Source organism: Garra rufa, chromosome 5 (genome assembly GCF_049309525.1).
Source record: "Garra rufa chromosome 5, GarRuf1.0, whole genome shotgun sequence".
In the NCBI taxonomy this organism is placed as follows: Eukaryota; Metazoa; Chordata; class Actinopteri; order Cypriniformes; family Cyprinidae; genus Garra; species Garra rufa.
Genome location: NC_133365.1, coordinates 18515129 through 18538827, shown reverse-complemented (window position 1 = coordinate 18538827; position 23699 = coordinate 18515129). Strand labels below are relative to the sequence as shown.

The 23699-nt window shown below is 36.1% G+C and overlaps 1 protein-coding gene across 1 annotated transcript; it reads right to left on the bottom strand.

The window, feature by feature from the left end:
- Window positions 1–419: 419 nt before the first annotated feature.
- Window positions 420–21124, bottom strand: pho (phoenix). Its single transcript, XM_073839466.1, has 5 exons — window positions 20712–21124; window positions 9688–9952; window positions 9162–9259; window positions 9024–9081; window positions 420–7595 (listed from the first exon to the last, which is right to left on the bottom strand). The coding sequence occupies exons 1-5, from the start codon at window positions 20942–20944 to the stop codon at window positions 1365–1367; spliced, it is 6885 nt and encodes a 2294-aa protein (XP_073695567.1). The 5' UTR covers window positions 20945–21124; the 3' UTR covers window positions 420–1364.
- Between the last annotated feature and the right edge of the window lie 2575 nt (window positions 21125–23699).

The window sequence follows — 23699 nt, the reverse complement described above, 5'->3', positions numbered from 1 at the left end:
AGGTAAAAGTTGAAGTTGGCGGAGAAATCAAGATGGAAGTTTTTCAACCTACCATAACTCGAACCGGAATACACAGAGTACACGCAGAGCCAGACAAGACGAGCATTTGAGGTTAAAAAGTATTTAAATTGTCAACTTTTTTTTTTTTTAGAAAATAACCAATCGTTTCGCTAGATAAGACCCTTCTTCCTCAGCTGGGATTGTTTAGAGCCCTTTGAAGCTGCATTTAAACTGCATTTTGGATGTTCAAACTCACAGGCACCATAATCCCTGAAAGAAGTCCTGAAATGTTTTCCTCAAAAAACATAATTTCTTTACGACTTGGATGACAAGGGGGTGAGTAAATTATCTGTAAATTGTGAACTTCTTCAATAAAGAGAAAGAAAAAGAAAAAAAAAAATGGATCAGGTCAGTAAAGATGCATTTATAACACTGGGAAACCCGTTTTTATTTCTCTGAAGCAGAGCAAGCATAAAGTAATGTACAAAATGTCAGCACAATTATACTGACCAAACACATTGACCATGTATAAATATACTCTGATTCTGATAATAAAAAAAGGATACAGCGCTCTAGATTAGAGCATATAAATTGGCTGCACAATAACTGAATAAACCAAATGAAATGCTTTGTTTATTAGAAAATAATCCATTGTGACTAGAACATTAATCATCTACACAAGTAACAATAATAATAATAATATACAAGTGTCTATTTAATCTGGCTTCAAATAAAGTCTCACAAATAAGTCTTTAAAAATAAATTGACAACATTTACATTTGTACTCAGTTGTAAACTTCACTTCAAATTTTTGTGACCATTTATCATGAACTGAAAATCTTTTACCAACATTTTTGATTAACAGCTTGTCTTAAATCTATGAGAGTTTAAGATTATTTTTCTTTTGAAACAGTTCAAATGAGCTCTAAAGCCATGACATATCAACCACTGCCATTTTTTCCATTTAATTTTTCTCCTCTTCCTTCTTCCATGTAACTAATATACCATCGTTTTAAATGTCACTCTGTGATTCCCAAACATTTCCATGGTGCACTGAAGAGTTTTAGCTATCAAGTACGGACAAACTTTCCTCCCTTCTTTTTGCGCAACATCACATCACCAGTCTCAGACAATGATTGTTCTCTTGCCCAAGATCCCTCGTTTAGGTTATTCTCTTCATATGCATTAAGTTTTCTGTGTGACTGAACAAAGATATTAACATTACAGTCAGTTTGAACAGAACCTGCTTTGTCATGACACCTTTGCTTCTGCTTTTCAGGTTTTTTGGGTGTGTCATCTCCATTTCCCAACATGTCAGTGTTCTGAGACATGGAGAGTTCTATAATATTATTTTCAGTATCTGTCTACCTTTTCTTTTTTTTCTTACTAGTATCTACATAATCTCCCAGTGAGGTAATAACATTGGTCTGTGTTGAGTCAGTCCTCTTTGTTTGAACGGTTTCTAGTTCAGCACTATCATCCAGTACGTGACTTGTGCTTTCACTCATTTCCTTGTTTTTCTTTCTCTTGGATTTCTGAGGCACTGTATGATCAGAACTTTCCAAAGTCAATTCACCACATACATTTGTGATGTAATCGGAATTTCTTTTTTTCTTCCTCTTCCTTTCAGGTGCGACAGTTTCCTGCATTTGGGCATCAGAACTGTTATTACCAGACAAACTTGATCGTTTCCTCTTCTTTTTGTGTTTAGTGTCATTCAATTCAGCTTCTGTAAGTTCAACAACATCACTTGGTCTTTCTTCAACAGTTTCTTGAGACACTGAACTGACATCCAGAGCAAAATCAACAGATTCATACTGAGATTCTTTACTGCCATTCTTCTTTTTTTTCTTCTCAGATTTTAATTTAGTTATATTAGGTGATGGGCATCCTGTGATTTCTTCTGATGTCTGTATATGCTCAGGTTGTTCAGTCTCAGAAGCTTCAAAAGTTTCATTTAACAGGATGTCTGTACCTCTATTGTCCTCTAAATGTGCCGTCTTTGTCCTCTCTTTATCTTTTCTCTTCTTTTTTGTTCTTTTAGGTGTCATCTCAGAAGTTTGTAACTCAATGAACTGATCCATCTCAACTGAATAAACATTGTCCACACTGTGAGTATCTACACCAGGCTCTGCTTCCTCTTGCTCTTTTAATTTGTGCTTTTTCTTCCTTTTCTTTTTACTGGTAAACGTGCTGTCCGAAAGGGCAGGTGAATTCATGTTTTCCACATGTTCTACTGTGTTTGGCCTTCTTTCAATCATAGAACTCACATCCAACTCCACATCAACAGATTCATCCTGATGCTTCTCACTTGTATCCCTTTTTTTCTTCTTTTTCTTTCCTGAGCTTAATTTGGTTACATTGGGGGAAGGACATCTTGTAATTTCCTCTGATGTCTGTAAATGCTCAAGCTGATCGTTCTCAGTGTCCTCTGTGGACTGAATCACATTTCCTCTCATCTCTGAACGTCCATCATCCATGTGCTCCGAAAGTTCATTTGATGAGCTAACTGTTGTTCTTTCCTTGTCTTTGTTTGCTCTCTTCTTATTTGATTTTCTGGATAGTAAATCCGTAGTTTGTGAATCACTTTGTTGAAATAACTGCACATAGTCGCCAATATCTGAAGCAAGTTCTGCATTCTTTTGCTCTTTTAATTTCTGCTTTTTTATCTTTTTCTTTTTTAAGTGTTCTTCTGCACTTTCTGACTGGGAGCCTGATGCTTGTTTCTCCAGTTTAAAAATGTCATCACTTTGAGATGGAGAACTTGAATTCTGACTTTTCTTTTTACGTTTGGCAAGCTTTAAAATATGTGGTGTATTACCTTCCAAAGTTTCAGCTGTTTTTTTATCGTTTAGCCTCTCTTCAAAGAACTGATCATCCTGTAGTTCAACCACTCCGGGTTCGGCAACATGATCAAATTGAGATACTGAACTCACATCCAGATCAACAGATTCATATTCAGGCTCTTCAGTCTCATCCCTTTTCTTCTTCTTTTTCTTCTTCTTTACTGATTTTAATGAATTTACATTAGGCGTTGGACATTCTGTGGTTTCTTCTGATGTCTCAGGTAGATCAGTCTCTGGAGCTTCACTGGTTTGATTAATTTCTTTTACTGTCAACTCTGCAGGCCTATCAGAGTCCAAAGTTTCACTTGATGGGATATCTTTAGCACTATTCTCCTCTACATATGGCAGCTTAGTCTTCTCTTTGTATTTTCTTTTCTTCTGTTTAGTTACTTTGGATATCAGTTCAGTAGATTGTGACTCATTGAACTGAACTGTTTCAACCGACTGATTTTCTACACCATCTTCATGCTCGTTTAATTTGTACCTTTTCTTCTTTTTCCTCTTAACCTTTGTAGTAATACTTTTATCTGCCTCCACAGATAAAATACTCTCCTCCAAGAGCTCTGATGTTTCTTCTAAATGTAAAACTAATGCTTCCCTTTGCTCTTCATTTGTTACTCTATTTTCCACTTCACAAAATTTCTCCTTCTCTCCTGGTGTTTTATCTTCAGAGATGTCATTGACTGGAGATTTAGAGCTCAAATCTGCATTTGTATCACATTGTATAAAACCACTTGCACCCATTTTATCATTTCTCTTTGCTTTTTTTTTAATAAAGCTTGGACTGCCATTACTAAACAAAGGGATTTCTGGGAGATCTGTTTCCATCTCCACCCTCGCTCTTCGTTTACCCAAGATGTGCCTCACACAGGGACTTGAGTTTACTTCTCTTAATGGTTCATCATCCAGTGGTAATGGTGATTGTTGCACATTCACAGTCTCCTCTACACCTGTATCTTTAGAATTCTTATGAGAACTTGACATTGTTTTTCTCTTTGTTTTGTTACTCTTATCTTTTTCCTTTCTTCTTGAGAGCAGTTCGACATTTAGCCCAACAGGATTTTGGTCTGTCTTTTGGGATTCTAGATGTTTGGTACTGTTCACATCTTGAGTTGTAAACTGCTTGTTTGGTGTTCCTGCTCCAAACACGGACACAGATTGCCCCTCAGTCTCTATTCGAGTTTTGTCACTGTTGTCCTCATGTGCATGGGTGTCACCATCCCACCATCTTGAGATTCCTTGTCCGAATGTGGACTCAAATGGTCCTTCGGTCTCTATTTGAGTTACATCACTGTCTTGATCACTCTCCTCAGTGTTCGCTGTAATAGTCCGAAACTTAAGACCAATCAAATTCATAAAGCTGCATTTGTTCAATGGCCTGAATAAATCCTGTGAGCCAAAGTCACTGTCAGTCTGTTGAATATAATTCTGTATAGAAATGTCTCCCCCTTGAGGTGGCATGTCTCCCCCTTGAGGTGGCAACATGGAATTGCTTTTGTTGGGCAGGTAATTGTTGAGTCTCATGTCATTCTCATGCTCTACTGGTGGTTTTGTAACCGCCTCTACAGTTTTTCGCTGTCTCCCTTTAATTACCTCCAAATGATCTTTATCCAAGTTCTCTGCATACTGGACAGAATCTAAACGCTCAGCATGATTTAATTCCGCTTCTGTATGGTCAACAACATCACTTGGTCTTTCTTCAACAGTTTCAAGAGTAGTTGATCTATCAGTGACATTACCAAACTGAGACACTGAACTTAAATCCAGAGGTAAATCAACAGATTCATACTGAGATTCTTCACAGCCATTCTTCTTTTTCTTCCCTGATTTTAATCTAGCTACATTAGGTGTCAGACATCCTGTGATTTCCTCTGTCTGTAAATGCTCAAGCTGATTGTTCTCAGTGTCCTCTGTGGACTGAATCAGATTTCCTCTTATTTCTGAATGTCCATCGTCCATGTGCTCCAAAAGTTCATTTGATGAGCTAACTGTTGTTCTTTCCTTGTCTTTGTTTGCTCTCTTCTTTTTTGTTTTTCTAGACAGTAAATCCATAGTTTGTGACTCACTGTGTTGAAACAACTTTTCCTTCCTCCTTTTTAACAACTGCACATTGTCACCAATATCTGAAGTAAGTTCTGCATTCTTATGCTCTTTCTGCTTTTTCATCTTTTTCTTTTCCAAGAGTTCTTCTGCTTGTTTCTCCAGTGCAATGTCATCACTTTGAGATGGAGGCCTTGAATTCTGACTTTTCTTTTTATGTTTGGCAACCTTCAAAATATGTGGTGTATTACCTTCCAAAATTTCAGCTGTGTTTTTATCGCTTGGCCTCTCTTTAAAGAACTGATCATCCTGTTGTTCAACCACTTTGAGTTCGGCAACATGATCAAACTGAGACACAGAACTCCCATCCAGATCAACAGGTTCATATTCAGGCTCTTCAGTCTCATCCCTTTTCTTCTTTTTATTCTTCTTCACTGATTTTAATGCAGTTACATTAGGCGTTGGACATCCTGTGATTTCTTCTGATGTCTCAGGTAGATCAGTCTCTGGAGCTTCACTGGTTTGATTCACTTCATTTACTCTCAACTCTGCAGGCCTATCAGAGTCCAAAGTTTCACTTGATGGGATATCTGTAGCACTATTCTCCTCTACATATGGCAGCTTAGTCTTCTCTTTGTCTTTTCTTTTCTTCTTTTTAGTTACTTTGGATATCAGTTCAGTAGATTGTGACTCACTGAACTGAACTGTTTCATCTTCATCCTCGTTTAATTTGTACTTTTTCTTCTTTTTTCTCTTAACCTTTGTAGTAACAGTGTTGTCTGCCTCCATAGATAAAATACTCTCCTCCAAGAGCTCTGATGTTTCCTCTAAATGTAAAACTGATGCTTCCCTTTGCTCTTCATTTGTTACTTTATTGTTCACTTCACAAGATTTCTCGTTCTCTCCTGGTGTTGTTTTATCTCCAGTGATGTTATCAACTGGAGATTCAGAGCTGACATCTACATTTGAATCACACTGTATCAAATCACTTGCACCCATGTTATCCTTTCTATTTCTTTTTCTTTTAATAAAGCTCAGTCCATAATTTTTAAACAAAGGACTTTCTGGGACATCGGTTTCCATCTCTGCCCTCGCTCTTTGTTTACCCAAGATGTGCCTCACACAGGGACTTGAGTAAACTTCTCTTAATGGTTCATCAGCCAGTGGTAAATGTTTAGATGATGGTTGCACATTCACAGTCTCTTCTACACCTGTATCTTCAGAATCCTTAAGAGACCTTGACATTGTTTCTCTTTTTTTATAGTCACTCTTGACTTTTTCCTCTCTGCTTGAAAGCAGTTCAGCATTTAGCCCAATAGGACTTTGGTCTGTCTTTTGGTATCCTGGGTGTATGGTACCATACATGTCTTGAGTTGTAAACTGCTTGTTTGGTGTTCCTGCCCCAAACACGGACACAGATTGCCCCTCAGTCTCTCTTTGAGTTTTGTCGCCCTCATGTGCATGGGTGTCACCATCCGACCATCTAGTGGTTCCTTGTCCAAATATGGATTTAAATGGTCCTTCTGTCTCTATTTGAGTTACATCACTGTCTTGATCACTCTCTTCAGTGTTCGCTGTAATAGATGCAGCTTTATGAAATTCATTGGTCTTATGTTTCTGACTGTTTAATGGCCTGAATAAATCCTGTGAGCCAAAGTCATTGTCAGTCTGTTGAATATAACTCTGTATAGAAATGTCTCCCCCTTGGGGTGCCAACATTGAATTGCTTTTGGTGGGCAGGTAATTGTTAGGTCTCAGATCATTCTCATACTCTACTGCTGGTTCTGTAATCGCATTATCAAACTGAGACACTGAACTTACATCCAGAGGAAAATCAATAGATTCATACTGAGATTCTTCACAGCCATTCTTCTGTTTCTTTTTCCCTGATTTTAATCTAGGTACATAAGGTGACAGACATCCGGTGATATCCTCTGATGTCTGCATATGCTCAGGTTGTTTGGTGACAGGAACTTCAAAAGTTTCATTTAAGAGAATGTCTGTACCACTTTCGTCCTCTACATTTGCCCTCTTTGTCCAGTCTTTGTCTTTTCTCTTCTTTTTTGTTCTTTTGGGTGTCTTCTCAGTAGTTTGTGAGTCACTAAACTGATCCATCTCAACTAAATGAACATTGTCCACACTACGAGTATCTGAACCAGGCTCTGCTTCCTTTTGCCCTTTTAATTGGTGCTTTTTCTTCATTTTCTGTTTACTCGTAGACTGCAAGTCCACTTGAGATGGAGACCTCACATCATCCTCATGCTCTATATGAACTGCTGCTTCTGTAATTAACTCTATAGAGTTTCTCTGTGTCTCTTCAATTACCACTGAATGATGCAAGTTCTTGGCACACTGGACGATCTGCTTGGTAAGTCGTTGGCTGCAATGGGCAGAATCTGAATGTTCAGCATCTGAACATGCAGCTAAAACCTCCTGTGTCTCATGTTGTTTTTCCTGCTCCTTAAAGAGAGAGTCGACAGATGATTTTGATGATGTCCTGACTATACCTTTGCTTTTGGGATCTTTGTGTTTCTTCTTTGATTGTTTTTTACCAGAAGCACTTGTCTTGTTATCTTTTCCATTTGTGATGATTAACTGTTGTTCATTGTCATTTAAAAGCGAATCCTGGATCCGCATCTCCAAGGAGGATTGGGGGAGCCATTTGTGCTTGTTTCCTTTGAAGTAACCTGGAACAAAAATTTCTCTATCCTGAAAAAAATGTAATAAAATCAATAGATAAAGCGAGTATGACATGATCCTTTGGAAATCATTCTAACATGCTTCTCAAAAAACATTTCTTAGCATTATGAAAGTTAATCTATTTAAAAAAAAAAGTAGTAGTACTGTCAAATTTTCACGTTTTACAATGACTACTAAATATAATTTCTTCAACATAAATGCATCTAGATGTTACAGGAGAAATTGTTCTTAGAAGATATTAAACAAAAATTATATATACAGTTGAAGTCAAAAGTTTACATACACCTTGCTGAATCTGCAAAATGTTTAAATTAAATAATTACTTTTTCGAAAATAAGAGGGATTATTGAAAATGGATGCTATTTTTTTATTTAGTACTGGCCAGAGTAAGATATTTCACATAAAAGACATTTACATATAGTCCACAAGAGAAAATAATAGTTGAATTCATAGAAATAACCCTGTTTGAAATTTTAAATACTCTTGATTCTTAATACTGTGTTATTACTTGAATGATCCACACCTGGGTGTGTTTTTTTTTTTTTTTTTTTTTTTTGTTTAGTGAAAGTTGTTCATGAGTCCCTTGTCCAACACTCAAACTGCCCACTGTTCTTTAGACAAGTCATTCTGGTCCAAGCTGATTTTGAACTATTTTTAGCATTTTTGTAAGAACCCACTCCAACAATGACTGTATCCATCTTTTTACACTGAGAACTCATGCAACTTTTACAGAAGGTTCAAACAAATCAGAGCCAGGGGTGAAAACTTTTTTAAATTTGAAGATCAGGGTAAATTTAACTTGTTTTGTCTACTGGTAACATATAAATATCTTCTGTAGCTTCTGAACAGTACTAAATGGAAAAAAAAAAAACCCATTATACATACATAAACATACATACATACATACATACATACATAAACATACATACACACACAATATTCAGACAAAGTAAGAAAAATGTACACATTTTCATTCCGTTCAAAAGTTTACACCCCCAGCTGTGCATGGTTTTTCCTTCTGGAGCATCAGTCAACGTTTCAACCTACGTTTCAACCTTCTGTAATAGTAGCATATCTAACTGAGTCCCTCAGTTGTCCTCAGTGTAAAAAAATGAATCTCAAAATCATACAGCCATTGTTGTAAAGGTTTCAAATACACTAAAATGCTAAAAAAAAAATGTGTAAGACTTTTCTGAAGAACAGTAGTAAGTTTAACTGTTCAGGACTCAAAAACAACGATCACTAAATCAACAACAACAAAAAAAAATATCTATAGATCATTCAGTTATTATTTTCTCTTGTAGACTATATGTAAATGTCTTATGTGAAATATCTTATTCAGGTCAGTACTAAATAAATATGTTTTTATGATCCCTCTTATTTTGGTAAAATAATTAACATGTTCTGTACTACGCAAGGTCGGCAGTATTTACATACCACTATTGTGACTTCATGATCGCTATTGTGGTCGTCTTCCTCAGAGTTATCACTTAGCCTGAAACAAAGTATATTTATACTTAAAAAAAAGATTATATTTGGTTTACAACTACATATTTGTTTGTTTTTAGATCTTACTCAGACTCCAGCAGAGATGGACTGATTGCTCTTTCTTTGTTCACATATCCCTCCTCAATTTTCTTTACGCATTTTAAGAATCCTCCCATTTCAGAGTTCTAAAAAACAAAAAAATGCACTATTTAAAAACATGCAATGACAGTGTTATCAAAACCATAGATATGCACGGGCCATTCCACAGAATTGGTTCAAAGTCAGAGTTGGAAACATTTTGAAAACTGTATCAACTCAATATAACAGGATTTTAAACAGTACTAATTTTTAATGTTGTGTTAGCTAACACCTTTGTCTTCTTGTATTGGTATAATGTTAGTTTAGCAAAATCATCTGTTGAAGTCTACTGCAGATATAGATATTCACACGTGTATAATTTCTCGAGAGCACACAGGCCAGCTTTGACCGGTCCGACGGAGGGGACAGCTTTTGTATTGTACTTTTTTTAGATGCACCATTTAATGTTCTAGAATCCAAGTTTATAAAATGACATGAGATGTATATACAAATTAATAACATAAATAAACGTCACCTCTAGAATGTGGTACTTCCTTAGGGGCAGGTGCTGTCTTGGTTTCTTCAAAAATGGAAAAATAGCTCTTCGAGGACCAAATTCGATGAGATATTTTCTTTTGTTTAGGCACTCCGCACGATGACATCCACTTTCCCTCTCATTTTCAGTGTCTCCATTGTCTCTCACATTGCCAGAATCACAGATGGACTCTGATTTATGTCGTCTTATAGTTTGGACTGCTTTAGTCACAGACTGTGTCATAAACAGCCATCCATCAGAGTCACTATACAGGGGAATGCAGAGATATGATGCAGAGCATGAGAAAACATGTTCAAGTGATAGACTTTAAAATTAGAACATACTGTACCAGTCACAAGTTTCTGAACACTAAGATTGTTCATGGTTTTTTAAAAGTCTCTTCTGCTCACCAAGCCTGCATTTATTTGAGCCATAGTACAGTAAAAACTAAATTTTGAAATATTTTTACTATTTGAAAACACTTTCTATGTAGATTTTAAAACGTCATTTATTCCTGTCATTTTAAAGCTGACTTTTTTTTTAGCATTATTACAGTCATTACATCCTTCAGAAATGATTCTAATTTTTTGATGAATAGTATGTTCAAAAGAACAACATTTATCTGAAATAGAAAACCCGATACCATAAATACATATTTATACGATACTATACCAGCTGAAGTTTCATGATACCAAGTAGTATCACGATACCATTCGTTATTGCATTTATTCATAATTCAAATCTATGAAATGAAGCCAATTTTCAGAAATACGTAGATATAAATAAAAACAGACCAAATTGTCCCCAGAATTATTTTTTAATGAGAATGAGTAACTGGTTATTTGAAAAACTCAGGAACATAGATGCTAGTCATGAAGCAACTACGGTAATTCAATGTGCCATGCATGTTTATTATTTTTATTTATTATTGTTCATTATTCTCTTTCTAGTTTCTGTGTACAATTTTTGGCATTTTATTATTCATGAAAAGGTCTTGCTGGGCAGCTCATATTTGCCGTTGAGCTTCTTAACTAGCTGCTTAAATTCAAACATTTCCACTGTACATATTCATATTTGGTGAAGACAAGTGAACTCGGCCAGAGCTCTGTGTAGAACAGCTGCTTCTTTCGATGTAGCTTCATACTTCTTGGATTTCTCAAAAAGGCTGTCAATGATGGGTTGCAGCTTGCTGGTGGCAGGTGTAGCTGTATGGCTTTTGGCACCAATAAGGTAGCATGGTTCTGATTCTGAAAAAAGTAAACATTTAATTAATTACTTTGATTATGCTCGTTCGAAAATGCATGAACATTTCTTGCATTATCTTGATTTTTAAAGAAAAAAAAATCAATTACAAAACAACAATTAAAAAATATTTAGTGACCACTGAACATTTTTAACATTCTAGTAGACATTATAGCCTACCAATAAAGCACAATTTAACTTCAAAATTAAAAAGTTAGTAAAATAATATTCTTTGGCCATTTTTAAGACCCCCTTCTTGAATCAGGCATGTGTTTTTAATGTACAAATAAACGCAGCCTTGCTGAGCAAAGCAGAATTTTATAATAAATGTATTAATAGAGCTGTTGTAATGATTGTTTTTTTTTTTACTTTTTTTATTTGACTTTTATTTTACGTGTTACTTTTATTTTATTTTACAGAACAACAGTAAAATTACAATACTAACATTTATGAACTTATTTTGGCGGAAACCCGCATGAAGACCTCTGCAGATTAATGCATGATTCTCATTACACTGTTTCAGTGCAGATTTTCCTCACGCTTTGGACTTTAAAAAAATGCTGTCAGAATAAATACAATAATAATCTCAGACAATTTTAAACGCTTCCACATTGCTGACATGTTTGCCGCATTAGTGCGCGCTTGTATTTGATCGCGTCACGTCATTGTTCGGTATAATTTATTCAGCCTTTTCGCTTATTCGGCCAAATAATTTCAGTTGCTGAACATTCGGTGCATCCCTAATTATGAATTAATTATAAGGGCTGACAAGAACAGACCGCAAATGCCGTCATGTTAATGAATATAACTTTGTCGCAGATTCTCATAACCGTTTCACTTGATCCAGAAGGTGGACAAAAAAAGCAACAGACTGAGAGATAACCTTGTACATATCATATATAAAGTTATTAATTATTTAAAATCTTTTCAGTCCCTCTCTTTAGAGAGCATAAATAATGTGCAATGCCTCATTTTCAGATGTATAAAACATACTGAAATGTTAAACAGGACATGTTCAAATATTAAGGTAAATTTAAGGTAAGTAAATTTCACTAACCTTGAAATGTGGGATGCGTCCGAAGGTTGCTAGTTCCCTTTAACGTTAGTTGAGTTCTCTGTAGGCATTCCCCGCAGACTGTTGTTTCGTCATCAATAGGTTTTCCAGTCTCATCAGATAAAAATCCGAAGCAACTCCATATTTCGTGAGTAAAAGCCCCTTTAGCGATCCGATGTGTTTTTGTGAGAAAAATATCCATATTCAAACCGTAAGAATCACTTTATTCTAGCATGCGCAGTGGTACACGGAATTGCTGCTTTGGGAAGGGGCGTGGCAGAACTGAAACACCGTCTAAGCTGTTCGCCAATTGCAACGCAGTGGGACTGCTAACCAATCACAAGGCAGATCTTAATCAAACCCGGAACTAATCGAGCCATTTGTGCCAGCCTGGGGAGAAATTATCAGCCCATCATTTCAACCTATCGTAATAATGTAAATTATGTGAAAAATTATGTGTTTTTCAAGCATGAGAGCATGTTCTAGTGAACCCCCAAAACAAAATAAAGACTTTATAAAAGAACAGTATTCGCAGATTTCAAAATTTCAAATATCAATTCTGAACAGAAAATTTTCAGAAACTTTGAACTCTTAGAGGCTAAAACTGGCCGCTCTTAAAAAGTCTGTGTCACACAATTTTGGACCGGCCAGAAGCAATTACCAAACTGCTTCCGTGTTTATCATACTTCGCGACAGTGAATCAAAGTTATTAATTATACAGGCTACATTCAAGATAAATTGGTAATATTTGTTTCTTCAACACTATCTAAAGTTTTAATGCCTGTATAAAACAATTTAATGCTTTTTAATGCCATTCAAGGCCTTAATTTTCACAAAATCAATTTAATGACTTTTAATGCTTTTTAATGCCCCGCGGAAACCCTGAAGAAATGTCTGACCTCTGTGATTGTCAACAAGAGTTTTGGTAAGGCATGTTTTGCGAGGGGGTCAAATACCTATTTTACTCATTAAAATGTAAATCAATTCATAACTATTTTTTGTTGTTATTCTGTCACTCACTATTTAAATGATAGACTGATCATTTCTTTGTCAGTAGACAAATGTACATATGCAGTAGTCAACAGTTGAAGTGGATTTTCAAAAGTTCAAAGTTGTCCTAAGACAAGAACAGGTAGTCTTTTATTTTTAGGACAGCTTTGATTAAAGGTTTTGATTAGAGGTCGACCGATATATCGTCCGGCCGATATTTGCTATTTTTTAATATATCGGCATCGGCCGATTTCCGTGTTTAGTAGCGCCGATTTAAAGTCAGGCACGTCTGCGGGCAGCCCCCTGTTATTGGTGCAGTGGAGCGCTACTGTGAAGGACCCAAGCCAAAACTTTTGTAAGATTCAATAACAGTTCTGAGAGATAAAGGTAAGGCTTAAATTCTAATATTTCTAAGTCCCATGGCCATATATGCAACCGTCGGGAACTGACATAATGCTACGGCTGGTTAAAGGTTTGCTTACTTGCAGTTAAGTTTAAAGACTGTAGTCGAAAATGCTCAGCAGCTTGTTTGCTAACATATTAGCCCTTGTGTTATAAGTAGGGTTGGGTACCGAAACCCATATAACCGGTATGTACCGGACCGAAACACAACGCAAATTTCGGTGCCTCATTTCGGTGCCACTTAAGTGTCTGAACTGTCTTTTGAAATATTTGTCTTCTGGTGCTATGACACGGATGTAAGAAGCTTTGATTTGTCAACATGCATGATCGCTAGTTAAATTTAAATACTGCATTCATGGGGTGTCAGAATGATCGCAAAAATTATTTCCTGAATGAGAAAACTCACGTGAACGTCGGAAAGCTTTGATGATACAAATCCAAGACATCTGCCCATTTTCACATTTCAAATTAAAAGCACAAATCGTCGGGAAATGAAACCATCCAAGAAGCACGTGAATTCAGAACCTATCATTACTCTTGCTCTGACTGCAGCAGGTGGTCTGTCGTTAGCTAACGTTACATTAAACACGCTTAACTTAAAATTCCAAAAACTAAATGTTCTAAAGTGTGGCTATATTTCACAAAAAATGATTCAGACAACGCGGCATGCAACACATGTTTTACAACAGTTGTGTGTAAAGGGGGAAACACGTCAAACTTAATGAAACATTTGAGGGCACATGGAATAAACTTGAAAGCATAGGGATGTACCGTGTTTGACAGTTTGTGGACATCAGCTGGCACTATCAGCAGGGCGCGATTTGCTCTAGTCTATGCATCCCTGCCTCTGCTGAATTGGGATAAAATATCCCGTGAAGCTCTCCTACGTCCTGATGTAAATCGTCTAAATGAATCAAATGATTCGCGATACACGCATTGAAGTTCTGTTCTCAATAAAATGATTCGCGATCCGATAGGAGCGATTCGAAAGAGTGAATCACTGTGCGTTACTTAATAACCACACGAAGCCAGTCACCATTAACAAAGGGGTTATTATTAAAAGGAAGAAGCAACAAAAAACGATTAGGAGGATGATTCCTCCCGCATATACATTTGAGTGCAGTGCAAGGGAAATACCCCGAAACCCGAGCCTTAAAGGGACAGACACCCAGACCGTTACAAGTGGTTTACTAATTCGTAAATAGTTTCAAATAGTTTCAAAAAGCTCCGTTTATACTTTGCTCACTTTCTCTATATAATTTATTTGTTGTCTGAAATTAAATCATTACAATTAATAGACCTAACTTACTAAACTTAATTTTTTTTAATGAAATTGTGATCACATTAGTAGAGATGTTCCGATACCCTTTTTTCCTTCCCGATACCGATTCCAATACCTGGGCTCGGGGTATCGGCCGATACCGAGTACTAATCCGATACCTGGGTGTGTAATTGTATATACAGCTGTAGATAATACTAATAAATTATTTTATTGTGTGCTTCAGACTTATTTCTTAATAAAACAAATATACAGTGATATATACAGTGAACTAGAGTATTTTTATTATATGACATACATTGAACTTTTATTATATGACATATACAGTGAACTAGAGTATTTTTATTATATGACATACATTTGACAGTAATATTTTTTCATATAGTTAGTATTACTAATCTGGTTTTCTGACGTACATCAGCCCTGTTTATAACAGAGAATTTTGGCCAGAATTTGAAAGATTCTCACTAGATCTCGCAGCAACCTTATTCATTGTGCGGCATTTTCAAATGCTCCTCACTGCATCTCGCAGCAGTAACAGTGTTGCAAAATCAACGTTGGCTCCCGAATAAAGCTGTTCGGGGTTTGTGCAAGTTTGTTTGCATTGCAGTCCAAGCTGATAAACGGTCAGCGCTGAGCAGCTCAAACGTGTCGTGTTAGTTTCACTTTCGTTTCGCGTGCCATTTTATGTTTCTCATCTGAGACAGAAATGGCAGAGCTTATGAGTTGAACAACGCGGTGGTCGCGCCAGTGTGACCGCTCACGAAAATTAGTAACACTGGCAGAAAAATTGGTCACAGTCTGGAGCTCTTTAATATTACCGCAAGTGTCCCGCGCGCTTCAGTTACAAGGAGTAAACAAACCACGCGCCTGTACAATTCATTAACACAGAACCACGCATTAATTCATATTTAAACAGTCGGTTTTTGGCTTAATATTAGTCCATATCACGATTTGATTTAAGTGTAATGAACTACCTTTGATTAATGCATCAAACTTTGACAAATTCCGTGACGTTCCGCGTTAAACTGTAAGTTCCATTTTGACTGGATTCCGCGATTCCGTCCGTGTTTTCCGCATTGCAGAAATCATAAAGCCCTACATATGAGACATGCCGCCGTTTTAGCGGACAAACTGCTAGCACATTTGTATTTCTTCTTCGCTGCTCTAAACAGTGGTTGCTTGTGGCAACACTGTTTGCATTCTGAGCCGCGAAGAAGAACTGGCTTCTGATTTGCTAGCGGGAATAACTTATATCTTAAGAAAATGGTATCGGATCGGTACGTGGGTTCAAGTACTCGCCGATTCCGATGCTAGATTTTTTTGTGGTATCGGCGGCATTTCCGATACTAGTATCAGAATCGGAACAACCCTACACATTAGACAGTTTTTGTATTAAAAACATTTCATGACATGACACGTAACAGATTACACTAACAATTTGGTCACCCTTCCACCTATAGGAAGAGAAAAAAGATTTAGACTAGAATGGAGACAGATCTGAACACTGGGCATGCGCACATCAATCTAACGTTATTTTTATCACAATGTACAACAATAATACTGTTTTATGTATAATAGTAAGGGCTGGTGTAGACATAAAAAAAAACACAATCTTTTAGGTAGAACAATTAATTTCATTGTTAGTTTCAGGTCAGAGCTGTACCCCTTCTAGCCACAACCCTGCCCCCTGCCCTAGTCTTACCAGGACATGCAATAAGTCAGGAGAGGTGCTCTATTTTGCCAGAGAAGGCAAATATGGTAATATTTCTGCAAAAGAATTGCTGAAATTTGAAGCTGTTAAATTATTGTAGTTGGGTTAGGTGTCTTAGATTTTATTGTTGTGTTTTGTATTTACTTATATATTAATGTATACTTTAAACTTTTAATACATTTTTCATTTTAAAGAACCTTTTTTGTCCAATAAAAAGATATTCTTGTGTCATCCACCATTTTGTGGCTTTTTTAAAAAGTATCGGTTCAGGCACCGTTTTGGCACCGGTACCGTTTTAAAAGTATCGATTTGGCACCGGTATAGAATAAACCCCAAACGATACCCAACCCTAGTTATAAGTTCTGTTTTATTTTTCCTGTATCCGAGTCGGAGAATTTCACTCTGTGCGTGGGGTGAAGAAGGCAGCGGCTCTCACAAACAATGCAGCGTTGTGATACTCCATCCCGCTCGGAGACAGAGATGCACAGAGGGTGGTTATATTATCCGCGGGTCTGGTAATAATAAAATGCATTCTAATTACTTGTGGGTGGGTCGCGCGTGCATGAGATAAATCAATAATGATGCAAACATTAACTACATTTTCTAAAATCTGAACCTGAGTTATGTGGTCACGACCGTTATATTTTGATGATTGCCCCTGATGCTCTCGCACCGCACCGTCCTCTACGTCACCTCAGACACTGCGAGTTTATACATATATGGTCACGTCCAGATGTCAGTAAACGTTTTTTTTCAGCATGGATTTGGCTTAAAAGCACGAGTGATTAAGCCTATATAAGTGTGCAGCGATGGGAAAATCAGCTGTTAAAATGCACCATCCATTCATCATATCATCATACAAAACTAAGAATTAGAATAACTGTAATAGGAAGATTGTGTGCGGTTAGGTAAATTAGAGAAAAAATATAGGTTGCGGGTGGGTGGCAGGCGGATTACACTATTGCCTGATTTTGCTTTATTTCGTCGTCAAAAGTAAGATTTTGCTCTTTCTTGTCATCAAAAGTATTCTGAAACAAGTCACAACTGAGCCGCTGTGCATCTCCATTTAAACACAGCGGTGTTTCGTTTAACGTGCGTTTTTAAACTAATCTAGTGAAATGATTCAATTTCTCATTCATAGAGAGTCATTTGCTTTATTCAGGAATGAATCAGCTGCTCGAACGAATCAAATGAATGATATGATTCAGTAATTAAATCAGTCTCTTGCCGCCATCTGCTGGCAGGTCCTCTCAGTTATATAAATCGTTTAAAATGTCTGTATTCAAAATTTTATTTAAAACATTAAAGTTTCAGATTAATCTCAGCTCTTAAACTTTTATGTAAATGATTAACAGTTTTTATATTATCTGTTTTATATATTTAATACGGTCACACTTTATATTAGGTGGCCTTAATTATTATGTACTTAAAGTACAATGTACTTAATGTGGTCATATTGCATTGCAAAACACTTTTTGGTGGTATGAGGCAGGTTTGGTGGTATGAGTAGGTTTCAGGGTGGGTTAGGGTGTAAGGGTTGGTTCAACAGTGGTAATTACAGAAATTAATTACAAATGTAATTACATATAGGTTTTTAAAAATATATAAATACAATGTAAAAACATGTATGTACACAATAAGTACACTGTAACAAATTATATTAATTTAAAAGTAAGTACATAGTTGTTAAGGCCACCTAATGTAAAGTGGGACCTTTAATACTTGGTCAGTTCGAATTGTTTGGTTAACTTTGGTTAAATCTTTTATAATAATACTGGGCAGTGCACAAAATCAAAATCCGAAAGATGGTTCCTTGTGTTCATTGTTCATGATGTTAAGTTTAGAAATGATGTGCATCCACTTATTATTAGTGTGACATTTTAGCATGCAAATAAAGGGAAGAACTTCGGCCCTAAAAATCGGCAGCACATATCGGCCATCGGCTGACCCTGACCTCTAAACATCGGCATCTGCTATAGAAAAACCCATATCGGTCGACCTCTAGTTTTGATCCACTTCAAATGTTCCAAGCTTTTGAATGGTATAGTGTATAATGTTACAAAAGCTTTAAATTTTAGATAAATGGTGCTCTTTGTATTTATCAAAGAATCCTGAACAAAAAAATGTATTTTTATTTTTATTTTTTGACTAAAAAAATGTTTCTTAAACATCAAATCAGCATTATTAGAATGATTTCTGAAGGATTAGGTGACACCGAAGACTGGAGTAATGATGCTGAAAATGTAGCTTTAATCACAGGAATAAATTACATTTTTAAATATATTTAATTTAATAGAAAATAGTTATTTTAAATAGTATAAATATTACATAAACTGTTACTGTTTTTGCTGTGCTCTGGATCAAATAAATTCAGGCTTGGTTAGCAGAAGAGACTTCTTTAAAACCATTAAAAAAAGTATGTGTGTTTTTTTTTTTTGGAAACTTAGCAGTACACTGAAACTACAATTTTATGATAGGGTTACACAATAATGATTAAACTAATAACCCTTATTATTTTACTCACAAATTATACAGTATATTGAGAAATATATTTGAGAAATTTTACGTTTCATTAGAATTATTGCACTCACGTGCGCAAATTAAGAAAATCGTCACCTTAGAATTATAAGGTTCTATCTGACATTTTGGTCAAAATTGAGTTATTCACATATTCTTTTTCTGTGACAACTTATTTACATTATTTAATGTTTCTTTTGTAAGCTATGTACATTTGGGGCCTTTTGTAGAAAACAAAAATGGTTCCAACTACAGAAGTCTATGGAACGCAAAAACTTTGAAGCTCAATATCTCGAAAGTGCTCAGAATGCAGATAGAACCTTATAATTCTAAGGTGACGAAATGTCAAGTGAACTGTAAGGTTTAGTTTAATTTATTTCTCTGCATTATGAAAACTTTAAGTGGCTTCTCTCAAAAGCTAAAACAATTAAATCCCATATAACAATAATTCCAAATTATGTTAATGTTTTTTTTTCTATTAAAACAACAAAAAAGACTTTGTATTGTAGCACGGAGGTTGCATAAATGTTTTTTTCAACCACCACAATCACAAAAAAATACAGTTGAGATTAATGTCTAGATATATTGCAAATACCGCAGGTGATTATGTTTAAATGTGACCCTGCCTGTGGAAACCCAGTCATTTTGGGGGTATTTACTGTTTTCTTCATAAGGTAAAGCACATTCTGTGAAAATGTAACCTTGATATTTTTAATATTGACTGAGTAAGGCCATGTCAAAAATTTTAATCAGTAAAATTAATGGTTGAATTCAAACTTGTCATAATTAGATTTTGAAATTTTGACCTGATTTCACAAAAAATCAAGAGAAGCTTTAGAAATTTGTGGTAAAGATTAAAAATATAGTTAATCATACAGCCCTATTTTATAAAAGAAGATAATTTGGTAAAACAAAGCTCTAACTAAGTTCATATTTAATAAAAAAAAAATTATAATACAAAAATCAGTGTGCCAAGAGACTGCAGTGTATTTTATCTTAAAGTTGTGCTATAAATGCAGTGCTCATAAGCAGCTGTTGAAACTTGAAATGGAGCAGAAGCTTGAATTCAGGCACGGTATTCATGACTTAACAAGCGGATGTGAATTTTAAAGCTACTTGGTGTGATTTTGGAGTCTGACCTTGTCTCTAACTATACATTCTGTCATCTCAAAAATATAACAAGAATTATATGTTAGTATCCAGTCTGACTTAGGGAAACTCATTCATGCTTTTACACACTAGTGGGGTGTAATTGAGTCCTCAAAAAATTAACAGCTGCAGTTTGCAATGACTATGCAATGACAATGACTAGAACAAAAAATATGAGTATAACACACTGGACCTCGGGTCGTCACACTGGCTTCCAGTTACATTTAGAATTGGCTATTAGTATTCTATAAACCACTTAATGGCCTAAGCTAGAACCTAAATGTATATTTACAGGTTTTATTTTTGAATAAACCTAAAAGATCACTTAAATCATCATAATCACAAGACACAAGTCTGTTTAGCAATTAAGGCACACACAGCTGGAAACATCTGCTGCACTAGACCATTTTACTTATGAATATTTAAAAGATATATTTGTACTACATTAAATTTATTTATTTTTAAAATAATAAAATGTAAATATTAGTCATAATACATTTCTTACTTTGGTTAAACACGTTAAGATGTTACAGTGTAATTTCAGGAATAAGGGCCGAGTAAAATTAACTAATAAACTTGGATTCAATTGATTCCAGTGTATATGAGGCAAAAAATTCAAAAGATTAAGAGTAGCAACGCAGACGCACGTCTAAGTTCCATTACAAGTCTTGTTTTACCTGTCTGAAGAAGGTTCGTGGACTGGAGCATCACTTTTTTTCTCCAAGGTGCTGGTGAATTGCTCAAAACACTCATTAATAGAGTTGACAACATCAGGTGGAGGAGTTTCGAAGATGAGCTCCGAGTGCGGATCAGTGTCGATCAGATCTGTAACGCGCGCCACAACTGGTACATTTTTCTTCTTTCTCGGCGATGCAAGCTGCGTTGTGTCTTCTTCGTTACTGAGAGCCATGCTTATTTAATCTAATATTCTGATAGTTGTCATGTATTCTTACCACGCGAGACTTTGAATAATGTCGAGTATATCTGATTTGCGCACCCTTGACAGCCTTTGGCTGTTTCTGCAACAGATTACGCATTAACACAGAAAGACACAAAAGAAACGAAACAATATATCAAAATGTTATCTCTACGCTAAGCATATCCTTATCCACGTGTTGCACAGTTGTGTTTCTTTTAGCCCGCACCATTCACTTCCGCCTCGGAAATACGTCATCCACCTAAATGCATATTGATTCCACTTCGATTTCCTTCTTTCGTTTTCTTTTTTAAATACAATTTAAGTAGGCTACACACCTTTATGACATACCTCTAATCAAACATAAGGTGTCAGTGATGACACAATGTTTAGAAAACTGAAAAATACGTAATATGGCCGAAGCAGGAGCAGTAATACCACGCAGCACATGTGCAAATGCTAAACTAGCTGGGAACTCATTTCTGATAATACTCCGCCTGCTTCGGCCATTTTACGGCTGCAAACTTCCTTGACTATTACGCCGGAATGGGAGTGTAGTTCCTAATCTTATCAGCCTAGAAACTCGCAGCTTTGCATTTCCACCGGTCTTAGTACACGATATAACTACAGAAGAGTCAAGTTTAAATACAACAAATATGGAAACTCGTTGGTCATTTTTGAACGTGATGTTATTGGTCTAATAGGATTCAATGATCTATGCTAAGCTATGCTAAAAGTGATATCGCCAGAACAGGAGAACGACTGAATGGATTTCAAAACGGTAAAAATCAACTTATTGGAGAATGAGCCTATTTCCAAAAAAGTGGAGTGTTCCTTTAAAAACTGGGGTTTATTTATATTATGGTAAAGTGTGCCACGTCCACTACTGGTGGAAAACCAAGCATTCATTCCAGTGAGGAAAACGGGGACAAATATCCAATAAATGTGTCTATTTTTGCAACAAAAAAGTTGTAAAACTGTTGTGTAGTTTTTTTCTTTAACTTCAAACAAAGTCAAAAACCTGTAACTAAATATTTATCACTTAGAAACAAACAAAAGAGACCAAAAGAAGACTCCTGGTTGCAACCAAAGTCAATAAGAAATAAACATCTGTGGAACCTCACAACTGAAGAGGGTCGCACATACTATACATTAGTCCCCATGAAATCAAAATGGAAGTTTTTATTTTTTTTTAGTATGAGTGTGATAGTTGTACGGTTATCTACAAGCTAGTGCACAAAAACGTGACAAAATTCACATTTAGAAGATATAAACATTCATCACTCTACACTTCAGCTTCTTATCAGATTTTTTGACCAATCAAGTGCTCTCTAGAATCTGAAGCATCCCGCCCCCTATATAAATACATGATGAAGCTGTGGCTGAAATCAATCACTTGTTCACAAAATTAGTATTTTCTGTATGGTGAAAGGCACCTAGTCCAGTATATAGGGGACAGGGAATGATTCAGACAGTGTAAATATGCTTTCCATTAGGGCGAATGAAGTCTGGTTTTGGGCTGTGCCGTGCAAACTGCCACAGCGCACACAGCCTGCTCTGGTCAAGAGACACGATAGCACAGAGTGGATCACATGCACGAGTCGGCACAGACAATAAAATGCTTTGGATACATTTGAATTTTACACGGAATGGTATATTTTACGATGATATGGATGAGATTGTGGCTGTTATACACTGACAAATGCTGCTTTATAGAGCTCAACAGCTTTGGCGCTATTGGCTGTTTTAAAGAGGGGGGCGAGACTGCTTTATATGTCACGCCCTCTTTTCCTGTTTCAGTTGAAGTTACGTCAAAACACATTGAATGACGCTGCATGTTTCAAAGCACTTCAGAGGACCTTTAAATTCAAACAAACTGTTTTCTATGAGTGTACGCACACTGGCGGTGCAACAAGTGTCTATAAGGACATTTGTGTATCTCAAAAAAACATGGCCGCCGCCCAACATTGGCTGATGAAGTTTGAGGACCTATTAGACAATGTTAGTAGAGGCTGATTGGAACGAAACTCGGTGGGCCTGTTTGACCCACAGCCCCAAAGGTCTGTGAGAAGTTTGAAAGAAATCGCCAACTGGGTGCGTATCGTAAAGAAAAACTCAAAACTTCAAGAAACTTGGTAAGCACATGCGACAGGTGATTCTAAAAAAAGTTTTAAGGAGATCGGACCACAAATGGCGCTACAACAGTCATAAATGTTACAAAACAGTATTTCTATGGTAAATTACCTGGATTTGCAAAAAAAAAAAAAAAAAAACTTGCTTAAATGCCGTAAACCGCTCAAACCCCAGTAATTGCTGTTCAGCTTTATTTTATTTATTTTGATTGCTTGGATTGTGAGTCACATCAATGACACACTACTCGCATCATGTCAAGTTTCTAAAGATTATCTGATTTTAATTCATCAATAATTCACTGTTTTGTCAGTAGGAGGTGTGACAAAACGAATTAATTTGATACATTCTTGAATCCAGTCCAATGTTTACCAAGCATCCCCAGTAAATGACTACTCTGCATCCAGTATATGACCCTTACTGACTGCAATCACAGCAGTTTTCTTTTTGCTGCCTTTTCTGGTTGACAGGTGAACACAAAATTTGTTCTAATGAAAAAAATAAATATATTAATAAAATAATTGGGCATGTTTTTATTGCAAAAATAGCCCAATTCCCCACTTTCCTTATAGGAATGCATAATGATGCTTTCGATTTTTCTCGATACCAGTAGTGGGCG

Coding starts and splice junctions, on each gene's coding strand:
- pho (XM_073839466.1), bottom strand. CDS start 20,944: ATGGCTCTCAGTAACGAAGAAGACACAACGCAGCTTGCATCGCCGAGA. Junction 9,082..9,161: donor CCATCTCTGCTGGAGTCTGA/GTAAGATCTAAA, acceptor ACTTTGTTTCAG/GCTAAGTGATAACTCTGAGG. Junction 7,596..9,023: donor ATCATGAAGTCACAATAGTG/GTATGTAAATAC, acceptor CATTTTTTTCAG/GATAGAGAAATTTTTGTTCC.